This window comes from Octopus bimaculoides, chromosome 6 (genome assembly GCF_046866305.1).
Source record: "Octopus bimaculoides isolate indiv1 chromosome 6, ASM4686630v1, whole genome shotgun sequence".
Classification (NCBI taxonomy): Eukaryota; Metazoa; Mollusca; class Cephalopoda; order Octopoda; family Octopodidae; genus Octopus; species Octopus bimaculoides.
In genome coordinates this window covers 109,793,820-109,814,808 of record NC_142933.1, presented here as the reverse complement: position 1 = coordinate 109,814,808, position 20,989 = coordinate 109,793,820, and the positions used below count along the sequence as shown (strand labels likewise).

General features: G+C 34.0%; 2 protein-coding genes across 2 annotated transcripts; both read right to left on the bottom strand.

The window, feature by feature from the left end:
- Positions 1–3,989: 3,989 nt before the first annotated feature.
- LOC149135364 (uncharacterized) lies at positions 3,990–7,675 on the bottom strand. Its single transcript, XM_089353288.1, has 5 exons — positions 7,615–7,675; positions 6,384–6,541; positions 5,945–6,079; positions 5,584–5,814; positions 3,990–4,828 (listed from the first exon to the last, which is right to left on the bottom strand). Exons 1-5 carry the CDS (start codon positions 7,622–7,624, stop codon positions 4,670–4,672), a joined length of 693 nt encoding a protein of 230 aa, XP_089209414.1. The 5' UTR covers positions 7,625–7,675; the 3' UTR covers positions 3,990–4,669.
- Positions 7,676–18,243: 10,568 nt separating this feature from the next.
- LOC128248030 (uncharacterized) lies at positions 18,244–20,561 on the bottom strand (the record flags this gene model as incomplete). Its single annotated transcript, XM_089353503.1, has 4 exons — positions 18,244–18,654; positions 19,597–19,827; positions 19,961–20,095; positions 20,388–20,561. Coding segments are annotated over 4 exons (699 nt in total), but the record flags the coding sequence as incomplete, so codon positions are not given.
- Between the last annotated feature and the right edge of the window lie 428 nt (positions 20,562–20,989).

The following is a 20,989-nucleotide window of genomic DNA, read 5'->3' as shown; positions in this document are numbered from 1 at the left end:
GTAAGACTACACTGTATATTCACACACACACATACACACACACATACACACACACACACATACTCACACACGCACACATACATATACGCCAACATCATTTATAATATTTATTATATAAATCAGAATTATATTTTTGTATGGAAACATTAAAGTGTTAATATTTTATCTTATATTCAGTTGTTTGTGTTTTTGATTTTGTTCTATGAGTCGATTAAAACTTCGTTACAAACATGCATATTATATTCACAACTTGTTCCATTATTTCTGTGCATGAAAAGATTTTATCTATTTTATGAATTTCTTTTTATATTGCATGTTACAGTCATTCATTTTTTATCTTTAATATGTATTTTATATACATTATATTGCAATGCATTTCACCAATAGGACATTTATTTTTTCGGTGTTGATAAAATAAGTACCAGTTATGTAATGGGGTCGACGAATCCAATTACCCCTCCCCGAAATTGCTGACCTTGAGCCAAAGTTGGAAGCTATCAATTCTTGCATCCAACCTGTGCCAGATGAAATCGCTTCCTCTTTTGAATAGAACGATTAAAACAAGTGAGAGGAAAACACGAAGATGATGCAAACCTAGAAGAACCTTTCTTCTCTTTTTCGTTCTTCCAATGTTATGACGAGATTATGTCATACTGCCCTCACTAGAGAAAATGCAGCAAGGGAACATATCGCGGAACTTGTGCACCCCTAAGGAAGCTTAGCAAAATATCACAATTAATACTTTTGTCGATATTAGATCAATATTGATCTGTTATATGGCCATACCTGTGTTGAGTAGTCTTTTCCACTGTGTTACTGGATAATCCGTTAGCTGAGGCCAGTTGCCAAGTTAAAGGTGAAGAAGCAATGTTTATGACTCATTTTCTTCTCCTCCCACCCCACAATTAGAAAAGGCAATGCTGTGTCTAAACAGATGTACAGCATAGTTATTCACGGTTGTATGAAAGGATATTAAAGTGAATACCCACAATAAGCTGCACCGGTATTGCAGTAGGGTGGCAATTGCAACGGTTTCAAATCGATGCAATAGAAACACGTGTGAAATAAAAGTCGTCATTTTTTCATACAAATAATGAACTTCAATCAATTATATATTTTCCATTTTGTTCGATGACCTTTTGCCATCTTTCTAGCAACTTCATGATTCCGCCCTCATAGATCTGGTCCTTATCAGCCAGAAACTGAAGCAAGTGCGATTTCAACTCATCATCATTATTGAAAGTTTTACCATTCAAAGAATTTTGCAAACTTCGTAATAAATGGTAATTTGATGGTGCATGTTCAGGGCTATATGGTGGATGTGACATCATTTCCTAACCAAGCTCCAATGATTTTTCACGAGTTAGCAAATACGTGTGTAGTCCAGCGTTGTCATTAAAATACACAAGGATAGCGACACAATCCAGATTAGACCCATCATCTCCAGCGTGGAAAGACTTTTATATAAAATATCCTGGCTCCTTTCCCACATCCTGGAACGCATACTCTCCACCTTTCCTGGACACGTGCAGAGTGAAACTGCGTGCAGAGTGAAACTGCTTGGCAAAGATTGACCTTGAACTCTGCTGTGCAAACATCCTAAGTTTTAACATGGTTGCTCACTTTCGCTGTTTACAGCACAGTTTGGAAGGAAGGTGTGTAGCGTGTGATCGTCGCATTGACCGTGAGAGAGAAAGTTGTCGTTGTGATATCTGCTCAGCGGCCTACGCAATGTTACAGAAAGTGTAAAAGCAGCAGACGATTCGAAGACGGCCTAAAATAATTCGATATTCACGAACGTTCTGGGAGCCCGCAAGCAGCAGAACTGAGAAAAACATCGCAGATGTGCGTGTAGCTGCGAGGGGAAATCGTCAAATCACCATCCGTGAGTCATCAGAGTATGTGCAGATTAGTTACCGTTCAGCTCAGTCCATTATCACTGAAGATTTGGGTATGAGACGTGTGTCTGTACGTTTGTGCCAAAACTGCTTTTAGTGTCATGGGCAGTGTGACAATCACACGTTACACACCAAGCGGCTTTACTCTGCGTGCATTAACTTCGTTACTAGGGCAACATCGTCGACTAAACTAGCAACCCCACCTAGTTTGCTGGGTGGGAAGGGTGATTGTTGGACTCGTGAGTAATCAACAATCATCCAACAATACATATGTATACACCGTTCTAATTTTATTAAACATCTGATTTTATTTTACATGTTTATACATTTCAATTTATGTATATTTTTAATTAAATTTTACTTTTGTATATTTAATTATATACACATTCACACACACACACACACACACACACACATATTCTTTCCTTCTTTTTATTTTTATTTGTTTCAGTCATTTGCCTGTGGCCATGCTGGAACACCGCCTTTAGTCGATCAACTCGACTTTTGCCGAACTGCTACGTTATGGAGACGCAAACACATCAACATCGGTTGTCAAATGATGGTGGGGGGCAAACACAGTCACACAACCATATATATATATATATATATATATATATATATATATATATATATATATATATATATATATATATATATATATATATATATATATATATATATATATATATATATATATATATATATATATATATATATATACATATATATATATATATATATATATATATATATATATACATATATATATATATATATATATATATATATATATATATATATATATATATATATATATATATATATATATATATATATATATATATATATATATATATATATATATATCTTGTTTTATTCTTTTACTCGTTTCAGTCATTTCACTGCGGCCATGAGGAGTACAGGTCTGATGGGATCCTTAATCGCGGTAGAGCTAACCTATTTAGGAGAGAAAAACTCGGATATAAAATGATGTTTCCAAGTGCCCAGGTTCCTCTTAACAGGACTGTACAATCACTAAAATCTAGGATTATCAGCATGTTTATAGCAGTTTCTTCAAGAAAATGAAATCTCGGATGAAAAAACAGTAAAAGAAAGAGAAAGAGCACCGATTGCCCTTCGAGTAAATGTGTACAACATTGACAATGCTGCACTCAGTGATACACCGCTGAAGATTGGAAGAATGGAAAGATGGGCACGCATGATTCTGTTCTCGAAGAAATGAGAACGAGACACGACACTCTAACGTTTGATTCGCCATCGTGGCAGAAATAGCCAAATCACTTCTATATGTACCCAAAGGTATTTCTGATCGTATAATGGCTATAATGTCACAGTTACATTGCAACACTTACGCTATGTTTGTTAGGTACTACGCTTCAACCATGGTCACCTCTGAGCCGGAAATGGACGACATTTCCAACTAACTCTGCGACGTCTAGATCGAGGTATTTTCCTATAGTAAATATGAGATTTTCCACAAAGATCACTCAACACAGGTTTGGCCATATAACAGAGACCAATATTAAAAATATTAATTGTGATGTTTTGCTAAGCTTTCTTAATGATGCACGAGTCTCGGAACATTTCCTCCTGCTGCATGTTTTTTCTAGTGAGGGTAGTATGACATAATCTCGTCATAACATTGGAAGAACGAAAAAGAGAAGAACGGTTTTCAAGGTTTTCATCATCTTCGTGTTTTCCTCTCACTTGTTTTAATCGTTCTATTCAAAAGAGGAAGCGATTTCATCTGGCACAGGTTGGATGCAAGAATTGATGGCTTCCAACTTTGGCTCAAGGCCAGCAATTTCGGGGGAAGTGTAATTGGATTTCGTCGACCCCATTACATATCTGGTACTTATTTTATCAACATCGAAAAAATAAATATATATTAAAGATAGAAAATGACTGATTGTAGCATGCAATATAAAAAGAAATTACTTATAAAATAAATAAAATCTTTTCATGTCAAGAAATAATGGAACAAGTTGTGAATATAATATGGATGTTTGTAACGAAGTTTTAATCGACTCATAGAACAAAATCAAAAACACAAACAACTGAATATAAAATAAAATATTAACACTTTAATGTTTCCATACAAAAATATGATTCTCATTTATATATATATATATGGGAAGGTGGGTATATGTGAATATGCAGGGCAGTCTTACTAGTATAATGCTTAGGAATATAATGTATATATTATAATAATGATTTAAAAATTCGGAAATGGAATCGGAAAATAAATAATTTATGCAATGAATTAAATAACGTAGATATAGGTATGCATATATGAAAATATATAGATATATAGATATATACAGGTATGTATATATAAAATAGATATAGCTATATATAGGTATGTATATATGAAAATATATATAGATATATATATAGGTATGAATATATAAAATATATAAACGTAGATATAGTTATGTATATATAAAAATATATATAGATTAATATGTCACAGTCCCATTGGTGTAATACCAATAACATCGATGTAACACGATATTAAATAGAAATATTTATTTTATAAAGGGGATATATATATATTCTTTTCGATTATAAACGTGATAATAAAATATGAGAAAAAAATGTAATAGTAATATTGTTATTTAACGATTAATATAATCGTCGATATGATTAAGTGGTGAAGCTAAAACACTTCTACACATTTGAAACGATACACTTGTATCTGATTTTTCTCTTACTGAGATTGGTCCTACACATATTATAACAGGAATTAATTACACAAAGGATTGTAGAGTATTTTGAATGTGGTTTATATTTTCATACAGAGTATGGAGTGTAATTATGCTAAACCATCGCTGCTTGGTTATTGGCACATCGTCCGGTAGCAAAAGACTGTCATCCACTTCGACATTTTGTTTGATGTTTGAAAATACCTGAAATATATGAAAAGAGCATTGTAAGTTAAGGATAAACAGTAATTGATATTAATACACACACACGTGGAGGAGATCTTAACCTGGTAATTGCAGCTATTTCACACTAAATTCAATACTATAGAGACATATTATGTATCACATTTGCTAATACTAACAATATACACACACATGTTATGTGTGAATTTACTACTAATAATTACTATGGACACATATATGCACACATATATATTATACATAACATTTTGATAGACTAAGTCATATTGTTAAATTAGAACGGTTCAAAATTATTCTAATCGTAGTAATTACTTGAAATAATTAAACATTTTATGCTGATTACAATTCTACGTATTGTTGTCTATATCATATAAATGAGGAAAGTGTGGATAACGTAAGCGGATTATCGTCTGCGCAAAGTATTTTACGACAGAAAACTTAGAAACCCTGAAGAGGTGTAATTTGTAATTTTTTGGTAGTAATGAAACACAATTATACTTTGAAAGAATGCTTTGAAAAGAGTTTATATTACTCCGAGGGAATCTAAAGAATAGAACCATTGATCTTTGACCAGATTTTCTTTAAATAAACTGACCATATCTTCCCGGATCAATTCTATGAGAAATATTTAGTATATTACGATAAACACGAGGATATTTTGGCGCTATTGTATTGAACATTCAATTTACGCGAGGAAATAAAAAAAATTGCGTGAATATTCATCTAGAAAAAGGTATTGCGATAATAATAATACTTACCGGTAAATCCAGTTGATGTATCGTATCAACCAGGTAAGAAAGTGTTAATCTTAGGTAACAGTAAAATAAGCCATCAGATGTGGGAGTGAGTTTAGAACAGGCAGCGGGATAATAACACTGTGTCTGTATACGTTTGGCAGGAGCACACAGCTGGTCATATTCTTTTTTCGTCTGATTCTCCAACACAGTAACATATTGATTGAGGGTTGCAGACATATTAGATAGAGCAATCTGTAATAAAGAATTGTGAGAAGCTTGAATATTATTCGACACTGATTGAGATTTCATATAAAATATAGAATCGAGTTTAGATAGAAAGTGTATAAATATTTCAAGAAAATGTTTGATAATATGTCCGTACCTTGAATAAGTCTGTCTGCGCGATGGTGATACTGTCTTGAATGTAGAGCTGAGGGAACGTAAGTTCCGTCTGGTTGAGTAGCATATGAATAAAGTGAGGACAGCTTACTGCAGATGCCAATGGAGTGTTGTGGCACTGTAGAAAAAAACATGACATATTATGAGTCTGAGATTTGGACAAATAGGAGTAGAAAACAATGGAGTAGAAGTCCATTTACACTAAAGTAATCATTGTAAATATGGATCTTAATGAGAACTTTATTAATTAATATGTGGGTAGTATGTTAAGTAACATACTATTGGAGTGGTATAACAAGTGATAATAATTTGAATAATAATTGTAGTAGTAGTAGTAGTAGTAGTAGTAGTAGTAGTAGTAGTAGTAGTAGTAGTAGTAGTAGTAGTAGTAGTAATGTATGAATAAATAAATGTAAACTTACAAAGGTGTGTAAAGTAGTGTTCACAGCTATTGAGGCCCTGCGAGCCGTGTCCAGCTGAGCTTTTATGTTACTTATTGGTATCTCTGTGGGTTTTATAGACGCTCCATGGATGAATGAAGTCCAGACTGAGAGACATAGGACCAATATATATTGCCAAGCTACGTGAAAATACAAAAAATTTATACCATTAAGAAATATTTAGAAAGAAACGGAGACATTCAAGGAACTGTTATTATTAAAAAGAAAGATCTCGTTAAATCGCTGTTAGTTTTACACGTGTAGTAAACAATGAGATCAATGTTTTGGATCTCAATAAACGAAATTCACAAAAATTTCATATAGTTCCACTAAATATAAACAATAATTACTTGTGTAGTGCTTTATAGAGAAGTGAATAGATATTTTGTTGAGTAGGTTATGTTTTAAGTGTTTTGTTGTGTTTTGTTCTGCTATAGGAATTAAGTGCGATAATTAAGTAATTGAAATAAAAACAATGTACTGCACTGTAATGGTTGCATTCAGCAAAGATAAGAATAGAAATATTCAATTCACGGAAACAGGCGATATTTTATATATCAAAGGAAAGACAAGACCATATTAAAACCACTTATATATATATAGATAGATAAATAGATGCATAGATAGATAGATAGATAGATAGATAGATAGATAGATAGATAGATAGATAGATAGATAGACAGACAGATAGATAGATAGATAGATAGATAGATAGATAGATAGATAGAGATAGATAAATAAAAATATATATGTATATATATGCATATATATATGAATATATATATATATATATATATATATATATATATATATATATATATATATATATATATATATATATATATATATATATATATATATATATATACATATATATATATATATATATATATATATATATATATATATATATATATATATATATATATATATATATATATATATATATAGATGCATATATATATTATTTATATCATTATTTGACTGAACGCCACGCATCCATTTCCAAGTATATATATATATATATATATATATATATATATATATATATATATATATATATATATATATATATATATGCATGAATGTATATGTATATTTTTATGTGTGTGTATGTGTGTTTGTGTGTATATATTTACCTACGTACGCGAGTATATTTCTAAGTATGTATGTATATAAGTATGTATCTATACAATACCGACATCGTACTTACAGTTATTCATTTTTGCGTTATCTTCGTTATGAAAAATATTTTAAGCGAAAATCTGGCTGTAGTTCCTTTGCCTGTTACGAAATTGTGACCATGTGAAGCTGAAGTGTCGGCTTATATAGTTGTTTCAGCAGTCATAGTTTTGGAAAGTCCCTTCATATTTGATGGTCTCCATTAAGAGGCTGAGCGTCATCGACATCCTTTATCCAATGTCTAAATTTATTTTATGAAAATTGTTGACTTTCATTTGTTGCGGAAGTTGAAGCTTGTGCCAATATTTTACTTTCAGTGTGACAGAGATTTAGGTTTACGGGAAGAGGAAAGCTTTTTATGAATGAACTATTTTTATCACTGTATATAGGTCACAGGCCAATTGCTAGTAGGTTACTTTCGCCTAACGGGAAATAACCGAGCGGGGAATAGTGCGTTACAGTTTCGTGTTACAAATCTTTGTCACTATCGCCGTACCCAACGAATAGTTGGATAGAGTACATTGATCGGTAATGAACGATGTGAGGTAGTGAACGCCGTTAGACGGTGAACGCTGTTAGTGAGAACCCTTTGATAATGATCATTGTTTTAGAATGATGTCTGTTGGATAGTAAACATTGGACAAATTATGCTGTCCCTTAATATTTAGAGGCAGTGGATATTGGGCTGACAAGAGATACAGATTCGACAAGAATCTCTCTTCAAAGGCGGGAGTATCTGTGCTACGATTTCAATTTTATTAAATATTGCTCATGCCAAACTGACATAACTCATTTTGAGGCCTCTTGGAAGGCATACACTGGTTTTGGAAATGTTGATCGAGAATAAAATTTCTCTTTATTATTCCTAAAGTCCCAACCACGTGACCAGTCTGTGACCGGTGGGTACATGCTCAATGCCTTTTATCAGACAGAATTATTGGACAAACCAGCAGAATCGCCAATGGTTCATTGATGGCCATCATTCTCCCGGAGGTCCATTGATGGCCATTATTCTACTCCACAACACTGTGTTCTTCACTTTAACTTTCCTGCGATTATTTATTTATTTATTTCATAATTGTTATTGTTTTTATATGAATAATATTGGTTAAATCACACGTTTTACTGAGTAAAAAATATTTGTAAATGTTGGTTAACGAAATAAGTTTTCATGGGGGAATGATTTCAGTTAAGTCTTAGAGAACCTCAGCAACAACTTCACGGCTAACATTCTTTTCTACTCTAGGCACAAGGCCTGAAATTTTGGGGGAGAGGGTCAGTCGATTAAATGGACCCCAGTACATAACTGGTACTTAATTTATCGATCCCGAACGGATGAAAGGCAATGTCGACCTCGGCGGAATTTGAACTCAGAACGTAAACACAGACGAAAAACCGCTAAGCAGTTCGCCCGGCATGCTAACGTTTCTGCCAGCTCGTCGCCTTACTTCACAGCTAACATTGTAACATTGTAAAAGATATACAGTAAATTTCCAGGAAAGTGTTTTTTTTACATAAAGTTGCATCTTCAATGCTTCAAAATACAGTAAATTCTTCTACATGTAATTTCGTTTCGTGAACTTTGTATGCTTTTACCATATTTCAACTGTAATTCTAGAGAATATATGTTGTATGTCACAATAAGTATAGTGTGTTATGAGGTATGTATATATATAAACATTTAAGTGGCAAATATACTTCACCTTGTCGTGCAGTTACTGTTAATACCTCGTTCAGAGATTTAACCTTATATATATATATATATATATATATATATATATATATATATATATATATATATATATATATATATATATATATATATATATATATATATATATATATATATATATATATATATATATATATATATATATATATATATATATATATATATATATATTTGTAGATAGATAGATAAATAGATATTGATATGTATTTGTATATATATATACATATATATATATATATATATATATATATATATATATATATATATATATACATATATATATATATATATAACTATTTTAAGGGACCAAGGGTGAAAACTACCTATCTCCTGCATGCTTGAAGTACCGATACCTTCAAAGAACTAACAAAAGTTGCTCCCTTAATAAAATTATATACATATGTACATTATTATTAATATAATATATAAATTTCCTATAAATATTTATAGCATGCTGAGTACTTGATAAAAATTATTAACGTAATTTATATCCTTATAGTCTATTATGGATTTATATATATATATTAGAGAAACCACCAAATGACCCGTCATTGTTTTCACTTGTCCCTTTTTTGTATCATGTCTGGATGTTTTGCGTTCTTGTCCCATGTCTTGTTTTCCGTTTTATATATATATATATATATATATATATATATATATATATATATATATATATATATATGTGTGTGTGTGTGTGTGTGTGTGTGTGTGTGTGTGTGTATATACAGTTTTGTTTTCCGTTTTATATATATATATATGTATATGTATATACAGTTTTGTTTTCCGTTTTATATATATATATATATATAGATATATATATATATATAAAGTTTTGAATGGTACAACAATGCACTATAATACAAAAAATGGACTATATACTTGTTGTAATTTAGTCATCCATAGTCTGATGATATTTCGGAATAAATTCCTTCTTCAGATATTCTTAGATGGAGTCGCTGCTATAATCAGTTTTCCAACGGCTTTTCTTTTTCCGGAAGCGTCTCACCAGTGGCCTCTTTAAGCGCCTTCCGGAATTCATGAGAAGTGCATGAGGTCGGCCATGACACAATCTTATGTGTGTTAGTACATCCGTATTGCTGCTTCTAAGTTATGTATTATACGTGCAGTTTCCTTTTTTCCCCTTCTTTTTTTCTTTTCTCTTTTTTTTATAAACAATATATGTGCATATAAAAAAATGAACCTACACGCACCCAGATGTAGCTAAGTAATATATTGAATACCAACCTCCAGCCTATTGTTAATTTGGGCTCCTAGTCTGTGTATAAGTATAGCTTCCTTAATTCTTAAATTACCCAAATTTCTTTCATTGGCCTAACTTGTGACTGATATGCTTTTGTCAGTGTTCCGGCATCTATCTAGATGTTTTTTGAAGGAGGAGGCTCGCGTGTTCAGATGTTCTTTGATGCGGACGTGCAACGGTCTTGCTGTACTACCCACATAGAACTTGTTGCATCACTGAAATATATACGACGATCACTGAAATACATACATACGTTCGTCATCAGAAAAATTATACACCATCTACACCAACAACTACATGAGTACATACGCAAATTCTCTGAAATAATATCCAGCATCACGTCAACCATTGAACATACATACCGAAGAACAACTGCAGCTATTGACCGATGCTACCACCACTGCGTTGACCAAGAGAAGAAACCTCTCAAACTTAAATTCCAGTGGCTTTGTACCAAATACCGATACAGCTCACATCCTGAACCCATACTCTCCACCTTCCCGGGACACGTCAAGAACTCCGACGAAGTCATCAAAAGACTGCACCAATTACCCCTGGACCAACTCAGGCAAAACAGACATGCCTTTAGTCTTGACGTTGTCTCAATGTACACAACAGTGCCAGCACACCCGGTGGTCAACCTATTGACTGACTGCATAATAGCGTCCGACATCCAATGCTTCGGACTTATCGCAGCTGATATCCACCAACTTTTGTCATCATCGTGGACAACACCTACTTCGCTTTCCAGGACCACATATACAAACAGACAACATGTCTCCCCATGGGATCCAGTTTCTCAGGCCTACTAGCCATCACTTATATGAACCATCTGGAACGTCGAGCACTCAACATCTGCTGCTCATGCGCCTTCTTCACCAGGTACGTAGATGACATCCTCATAATCACATCCTCCTGTGAAGAGGCTGATACAATATTCACGACGTTCAATAACATGGACATGAACATAAAGTTCACTATAGAACATCCCGATATCACTGGATCACTATCACTACTTGACTTCAAACTGAATATAACGGAAGAAGGGGAGATCCACACCGAGTTCTACAGGAAAGCAGCCAGTAGAGATATGTTTGTCCAATACAATTCAGCGCTTCCACTCGGTGCCAAAACAGGATACGACAGAAATGAACTTCCACGCATCCATGGCAAGTGCAGCAAAACGGAGGACAAGGTGATCCACACTACACGCTTCCTAAATATATTGAAAACCAACGGGTGCGTTAGATCCATTGTAAATCGGCTTAATTACCCAAGACGACCAACACGCCGTTGGAAAACCGATTATAGCAGCGACTCCATCTAAGAATATCTGAAGAAGGAAATTTATTCCGAAATATCATATCAGACTATGGATGATTAAATTACAACAGGTATATAGTCCATTGTTTGTATTATGGTGCATTGTTGTACCATTCAAAACATTTTATTCTTTACAAACAATACACAATGCTTCAAGCGAACTACAATACTCTCCTATATATATATATATATATATATATATATATATATATGTAGTGAAACTACCTACCGCCATTAGATACAAAACTGCTATCGCCATTCTTCTCATTTAAATATAAACAAACGCGAACGTAGGGGAAAACACCAGCCTTGTCATCACGTGACTGATCATTATTCGAATCGGCAATTTCTTCGAACCGTTCCCGCCTGAACGCTAACTGACCAATCACAGCCCTTAATAAGGTCACGTGATAGAGTATATTTCTGATATCTGGTGAGCCCCCTTAACGCTATAAATAGATCAACTCATACCCAACAAATTGTTCTCGGTCCAGTTTCTCTATAGAGACTGTTCCGTGTACCACACGACAGCAGCAGCAACAAGTAGCCAGCGACTACTTCAACAGCTTCGTTCAGCCAACGATGACCACCGCCGTCGCCACATCAGCAACAAGAGTCTACGACTACTAACCAGCACCATCGTCGTGACCAACACGATTACTACCAAGCATCAATCTCCACCAGCGTCAACACGACTTACTATGTACACCAAACTAAACCACCGCGGCACACATCTCTCTCTTCGATTCTGTTAGGTGACTTAGCTTCACCACGATAATAAACAGACAAGAGATTTCAGCCTGCGATAAACGTCTGTCCTCAAGACCCTGGCATCGAAGCCAAAACACAACTAGTGATAAGCTCTACCAAACGACGAACATCTGTATAACAAGAATCACGGCCCGGCATCGATGCCACGACATCACAACTAGTGATCAGCTCTGCCACACTCAGCCTCCCCTCACTTTCACATACAGAACTTTTCCTATAGTGTACTAAAGAACTGGTATAATTGCTCACGTATTATTGACTCTTTCTCTCTGCTGTAATATTTCACATACACATACATGTATCACTCACATACATACTTTTCTTTGTATGACGGCCTGTCTTTGATTATGTTCTTATATGTCGCATTCACACTCTCACACAGACATACATCTTTAACGCTACAATAAATATTTCTGTTATTCATCTTATACGGTTGTGGTCTTTCATTGCTGGTCATCTATGTTATCGTCGCATAACATATCATGTATATCATCTCTGATATATAATTATGTGTTCGACCGTGTGACACGTTTAAATAAAAGGAGTCCTCTGTTTTTCCATTCTTCACCATTTCTCCTTTTTGAGTTCGCACGGTCGTACCTTACATATATATATATATATATACACACACACACACACACATACTTAAAAATCAATAATACAATTAATAACAATGGTTTCAAATTTTTCCAGAAGAGCAACAATGTTGGAGGAGTGGGGGCCAATCGATGAGATCGACCCCAGTGTTTGATTGACTCTTAAGTTTTCGACCCCGAAACGAAGAGAAGCAAAATCGTCCTCGGCGGAATTTGAACTCAGAAATACCTCTGAGAATTCTGTGTGGGGCACTAACGATTCTGCCTTAATAATAATAATAATCCTTTCTACTGGAACCACAAGCCTCATATTTGTAGGGAGGGGCCTAGTCGCTTACATCGATTCCAGTGTTTTCATTGGTACTTGCTTTATCGATTCCGAAAGGATGAAAAGAAAATTCAACCTCGGCAGAGTTTGAACTCAGAACGTAGCGACGGGAGAAATACTTATTTCGTCCAGTGTGTTAAAAATTCTGTTAGCTCGCGGACTTGATAATAATAATAACAATAATAATAATAATAATAATAATAATAATAATAATAATAATAATAATAATAATAATAATAATGATAATAATGATGATAATAATAATAATAATAATAATAATAATAATAATAATAATAATAATAATAATAATAATAATAATAATAATGATGATGATGATGATGATGATGATTATATCGAAGTAGCATAGCATTACCTTTAATTCACTTTTATAACCTAAGTTAGCAAGAAACTAATTTCATTTTTGCAAATAGAGTTACGATTGTTTTCAATGACGTTTGTCAATGTTATGATTTTGCTTTTATTTCCGTAAAGGCAAGAATACTGCTGAGCCTCACAAAGAGATATGTGAAGTTTATGGTGTTGATTGCTTAACAGAACGCACATGTCAGAAATGGTTTTAAAAATTCCGTTCTGGAGATTTTTCAATCAAAGATGACCAACGTTCTGGTCGACCTACTAAAGTTGATGATGACCAAATCAAAGCTATAATTCAATCTGCTTTTCGTATAACTGTGTGAGAGTTTGCAGAGAGGTTAAATGTATCACATAGAACAACTGAAGATCACTTAAAATATCTTCGATGTGATAATAAGATCGATATTAGGGCTACACATAAATTGAAAGAGATTCACTTAACACAACGAATGAATATTTGCAATATGCATCTCAAACGCAATGAAATCGACGGATTTTTTTTAATGAATCATCAGCGCTGATGAGAAATGGATTGTCTACGATAACACCAATGGAAAACGATTATGGTCCAAGCACAAACCACATCGAAAGGTGAACTGCATCTAAAAAGGCCATGCTGTCAATTTGGTGGGATTACAAAGGTGTTGTGTAGTTTGAGCTTCTTCTAAGGAACCAGATGTTTACTGTCAACAACTAATAAAACGGGCGGAAGCAATCAAAGAAAAACGGCAAGAATTGGCAATTCGCAAAGGAATCGTGTTCCACCACGACAATGCTAGATCACACTATGGTGAAAAGTTACTGGTGAAAAGTTATTGGTGCTTGTTCAGGAAATGATGTCACATCCACCATATAAGCCTGAACGTGCACCATCAGATTACCAGTGTGTGGAATTCTTTGAATGGTAAAACTTTAAATAATGATGATGACTTGAAATCGCACTTGCTTCAGTTTCTGGCTGATAAGGACCAGATCTATGAGAGCGGAATCATGAAGTTGCCAGAAAGATGGTAAAAGGTCATCGAACAAAATGGAAAATATATAATTGATTGAAGTTCATTCTTTGTGACTTTTATTTCACACTAAAAAACCGAAATTACTTTCTTGCCAAACCAAAATATGTACAGCTTCAAATAGACCTATACGTGTTTCTATTGCATCGATTTGAAACTGTTGCCACCCTACTGCAATACTGATGCAGCTTATATTGTGGGTCTTCACTTTAATATTTTTTCACTTAACAGTTTGAATTTTGTCGTTTTTCTTCTCTGCCTTTTACGATGTAGAATTGTTTTTGTTAATTTCGACGCGATCTATTTCCAATTGAAGTTTTGATCGGATTAATCACTTATAATCAGTTCTTTGAAAACGTTCTCTTGTTTAAGTGTTTATTACTCATTTATATTGAGGAATGGTAAATTTCCTCATAAGCAAGAATCTTAAAAGCTTGTCCTTGTATAGAATTTATTACATAACACTCAGACGTAAAACTTGCAAAGATAATTTTTATATTTCTCTCAGATTTCGTATTAATTTGACGAGTCATGGAAAAATCAAATCCGTTCCTACCAAGTTCTTTCTTACTATTTACTCTTTCATATAACGCCATATTTGTTGTATTTCCAGCTGAATACTTATTCGATTCTTCGCTATTGATATGTGTGTGTATGTGTGTGTGAGAGTGAGAATGTGTGTATGTGTGTGTGAGAGTGAGAGTGTGTGTATGTGTGTGTGAGAGTGAGTGTGTGTGTGTGCGTATGTGTGTGTCGTGGAGAGGGGTGTTAGAGCAGATGGGGCTCCTCAATCACGGCTACGTTAACCTATTTAGGAGAGAGAGACTCTGATATACAACAAAGTCTCCAAGTGCCCAGTGTCCCATTAATAGGACAGTATTATTATCAAGTGAAGGCGCATGGCTCAGTAGTTAGAGCATCGAGCTTACGATCGTGATGTTGTGAGTTCGAATCCCGGACGGGCTGTGTGTTGTGTTCTTGAGCAAGACACTTTATTCCACGTTGCTCCAGTTCACTCAGCTGTAGAAATGAGTTGCAACGTCACTGGTGCCAAGATGTATCGGCCTTTGCCTTTCCCTTGGAAAACATCGGTGGTGTGGAGAGGGGAGGCTGGTATGCATGGGTGACTGCTGGTCTTCCATAAACAACCTTGGTCGAACTTGCGTCTGGGAGGGTAACTATCTAGGTGCAATCCCATGGTCAGTCATGACCGAAGGGGGACTCAGCTTTATTATCAAAATCTGTCACATAGGGTAGACTAAGATCTCCATCTTGTTTAGAGCAGTTTGTCTAGAAAATGGAAACCACTGAACAAAAGGCATGAGGTATTGTAACACATATGTGCACCGTATTCTTTTGGTCATCGCTTCCAAAATGTGTGGCTGCTCCTACATAAATCGTCAATACTGAATTCATTTCAAATGTGTGGCTTTGCCGACAGCTTACATTCATTCTGTCAATTCCGCACAAATTTATTTGCAAATAAGTTCTCAAGCGAGGGACTGAAATCGGCGGTGAGAAGGAAAGAGTACGACTGGAAGCGTTTTGTTGGGTCTCTACACAGTCGGCGACCGTTTGCTGCTGGTCACTCTGGCACGACAACCGTAAATAACTGTGTTGTACATCTATTTAGACACAGCATTGCTTATTCTAAGAGGGGGATGGAGGAGAAAATGAGTCATAAATATTACTCCCTCACCATTCACACGGTGGCCGGCCTCAGCTAACAGATTATCCTGTAACACAGTCAAACATGCAGAACTTTAGAATATTAACCTTGTCTCTTGGAATGTGCCCGCTCTCCATGAAATCTACTCAGTAACAGAAAGAGAAAGAGCACCGATTGCCCTTCGACTAAATGTGTACAACATTGACAACACTGCACTCAGTGATACACCGCTGAAGATTGGAAGAATGGAAAGATGGGCACGCATGATTCTGTTCTGGAAGAAATGAGAACGAGACACGCCACTCTAACGTTTGATTCGCCATCGTGGCAGAAATAGCCAAATCACTTCTATCTGTACCTAAATATATTTCTGATCGCATAATGGCTATAATGTTACGGTTACATTGCAACACTTACGCTATGTTTGTTAGGTACTACGCTTCAACCATGGCCACCTCTGAGCAGGAAATGGACGATATTTCCAACTAACTCTGCGACGTCTAGATCGAGGTATTTTCCTATAGTAAATATGAGATTTTCCTAAAAGATTACTCAACACAGGTGTGACCATGTAACAGGGACCAATATTAGAAATATTAATTGTGATGTTTTGCTAAGTTTCCTTAGGGGTGCACGAGTCCCGGATCATTTCCTCCTGCTGCATTTTTTCTAGTGAGGTCAGTATGACATAATCTCGTCATAACATTGGAAGAACGAAAAAGAGAAGAAAGGTTCTTCTAGGTTTGCATCATCTTCGTGTTTTCCTCTCACTTGCTTTAATCGTTCTATTCAAAAGAGGAAGCGATTTCATCTGGCGCAGGTTGGATGCAAGAATTGATAGCTTCCAACTTTGGCTCAAGGTCAGCAATTTCGGGGGAGGGGTAACTGGATTTCGTCGACCCCATTACATAACTGGTACTTATTTTATCAACATCGAAAAAATAAATGTCCTATTGGTGAAATGCATTGCAATATAATGTATATAAAATATATATTAAAGATGAAAAAATTCATGACTGTAACATGAAATATAAAAAGAAATTATTCATAAAATAAATCAAATCCTTTCATGCCAAGAAATAATGGAACAAGTTGTGAATATAATATGCATGTTTGTAACGAAGTTTTAATCGACTCATAGAACAAAATCAAAAACACAAACAACTGAATATAAAATAAAATATTAACACTTTAATGTTTCCATACAAAAATATAATTCTGATTTATATAATAAATAATAGAAATGATGTTGGCGTGTGTGTGTGTGTGTGTGTGTGTGTGTGTGTGTGTGTGTGTGTTTGTGTGTGTGTGTGTGTGTGTGTGTGTATGTGTGTGTGTATGTGTGCGTGTGTGTGTGTGTGTGTGAGTATACAGGTAGTTCTTGCTAGTATAATGCATTGGAATATGATCTATATACTAGAATAAAGATTAAAAAATAGGAAATGGAATCGGAAAATAGATAATCTATACAATGAATTAAATAAGGAGGTATAGCTATATATATATAAAAATATATTAAGTTATATATAGATATATATAGGTATGTATATATGAAAATATATATAGATTGATATGTCACCGTCCCAAAGACATCAATGTAACAAGATATTAAGTATAAATATTTATTTCATAATGTAGAAATATATATTGTTTTCGATTATAAATATGATAAAAAAATATAAGATAAATATTAATAGAAATATTGCTATTTAACGATTAATATAATCGTCGATATGATTATTAAGTGGTGAAGCTAAAACACTTCTACACATTTGAAACGATACATTTGTATCTGATTTTTCTCTTACTGAGATTGGTCCTACACATATTATAACAGGAATTAATTACACAAAGGATTGTAGAGTATTTTGAATGTGGTTTATATTTTCATAAAGACTATGGAGTGTAATAATGGTAAACCATCGCTGCTTGGTTATTGGCACATCGTCCGGTAGCAAAAGACTGTCATCCACTTCGACATTTTGTTTGATGTTTGAAAATATCTGAAATACATGAAAAGAATTTTGTAAGTTAGGAATAAACATTAATTGATATTAATGCACAAACACACACATGCACACATACACGCACACACATACACAAAAACAAACACACTCACACACACACACAAACTTACACTCAAATGCAAAAACCCACACACACACACAAGTAATAGAACCCGCCAAGGGGGCTCTTCGACCACACATTATCAAACTATATAAATATATATATACATCCGTAGAAAAATCTACGTGGAACAGATCTAAACATGGCAAATGTCGCAATTTCCACCTATATTCAATACTATATTTATACGCACTTATTACTAATACTAACAATACACACACATGTTATATGTGAATTTACTACTAATAATTACTATGGACACATATATGCACACATATATATATTATATATAACATTTTGATAGACTAAGTCATATTGTTAAATTAGAACGTTTCAAAATTATTCTAATCGTAGTAATTACTTGAAATAATTAAACATTCTATGCTGATTACAATTCTACGCATTGTTGTCTATATCATATAAATGAGGAAAGTGTGGATAACGTAAGCTGATTATCGTCTGCACCACGTATTCTACGACAGACATCTTAGAAACCCTGAAGAGATGTAATTTGTAATTTTTTGGTAATAATGAAACACAATTATACTTTGAAAGAATGCTTTGAAAAGACTTTATATTACTCCGAGGGAATCTAAAGAATAGAATCATTGATCTTTGACAAGTTTCTTTAAATAAACTGACCATATCTTCCCGGATCAATTCTGTGAGAAATATTTAGTATATTACGATAAACACGAGGATATTTTGGCGCTATTGTATTGAACAGAAGATAATTTACATTGATTTTACGCGAGGAAATAAAAGAAAAATAGCGTGAATATTCATCTAGAAAAAGGTATTACGATAATAATAATTACCGGTGAATCCAGTTGAAGTATCGTATCAACCAGGTAAGAAAGTGTTAGTCTTAGGTAACAGTAAAATAAGCCATCAGATGTGGGAGTGAGTTTAGAACAGGCAGCGGGATAATGACACTGTGTCTGTATACGTTTGGCAGGAGCACACAGCTGGTCATATTCTTTTTTCTTCTGATTCTCCAACACAGTAACATATTGACTGAGGGTTGCAGACATATTGGATAGAGCAATCTGTAATAAAGAATTGTGAGAAGCTTGAATATTATTCGACACTGATTGAGATTTCTTATAAAATATAGAATCGAGTTTAGATAGAAAGTGTATAAATATTTCAAGAAAATGTGTTTTGATAATATGTCCATACCTTGAATAAGTCTGTCTGCGCGATGGTGATACAGTCTTGAATGTAGAGCTGAGGGAATGTAAGTTCCGTCTGGTTGAGTAGCATATGAATAAAGTGCTGACAGCTTACCGCAGATGCCAATGGAGTGTTGTGGCACTGTAGAAAAAAACGTGACATATTATGAGTCTGAGATTTGGACAAATAGGATTAGAAAACAATGGAGTAGAAGTCCATTTACACTAAAGTAATCATTGTAAATATGGATCTTAATGAGAACTTTATTAATTAGTATATGGGTAGTATGTTAAGTAACATACTATTGGAGTGGTATAACAAGTGATAATAATTTGAATAATAATTGTAGTAGTAGTAGTAGTAGTAGTAGTAGTAGTAGTAGTAGTAGTAGTAGTAGTAGTATTAATGTATGAATAAATAAATGTAAACTTACAAAGGTGTGTAAAGTAGTGTTCACAGCTATTGAGGCCCTGCGAGCCGTGTCCAGCTGAGCTTTTATGTTACTTATTGGTATCTCTGTGGGTTTTATAGACGCTCCATGGATGAATGAAGTCCAGACTGAGAGACATAGGACCAATATATATTGCCAAGCTACGTGAAAATACAAAAAATAATACCATTAAGGAACATTTAGAAGGAAACGGAGACATTCAAGGAACTGTTATTATTAAAAAGAAATAACTGGTTAAGTCTTTGTTAATTTTAACGTGTAGTAAACAATGAGATGAACGTTTTGGAACTCAATAAACGAAATTCACAAATATTTCATATAGTTCCACTAAATATAAACAATAATTTCTTGTGTAGTGTGTTATAGAGAAGTGAATAGATAATTTGGTGAGTGGAAGAAGGCCATGTTTTAAGTGTTTTGTGGTGTTTTGTTCTGCTATAGGAATTGAGTGCGATAATTAAATAATAGAAATAAAAACAATGTACTGCACTGTAATGGTTGTAGTCAGTAGAGATAAAAATAGAAATATTCAATTTAGGGAAACAGGCGATATTTTATATATCAAATGAAAGACAAGACTATAT

Bases quoted from the DNA above. Each gene is read 5' to 3' on its own strand.
- LOC149135364 (XM_089353288.1), bottom strand. The intron at 6,080-6,383 runs GTAAGTTTACAT...TTTTTTCTACAG, and splicing joins ACACTACTTTACACACCTTT to TGCCACAACACTCCATTGGC. The intron at 4,829-5,583 runs GTAAGTATTATT...CATATATTTCAG, and splicing joins TACATCAACTGGATTTACCG to GTATTTTCAAACATCAAACA.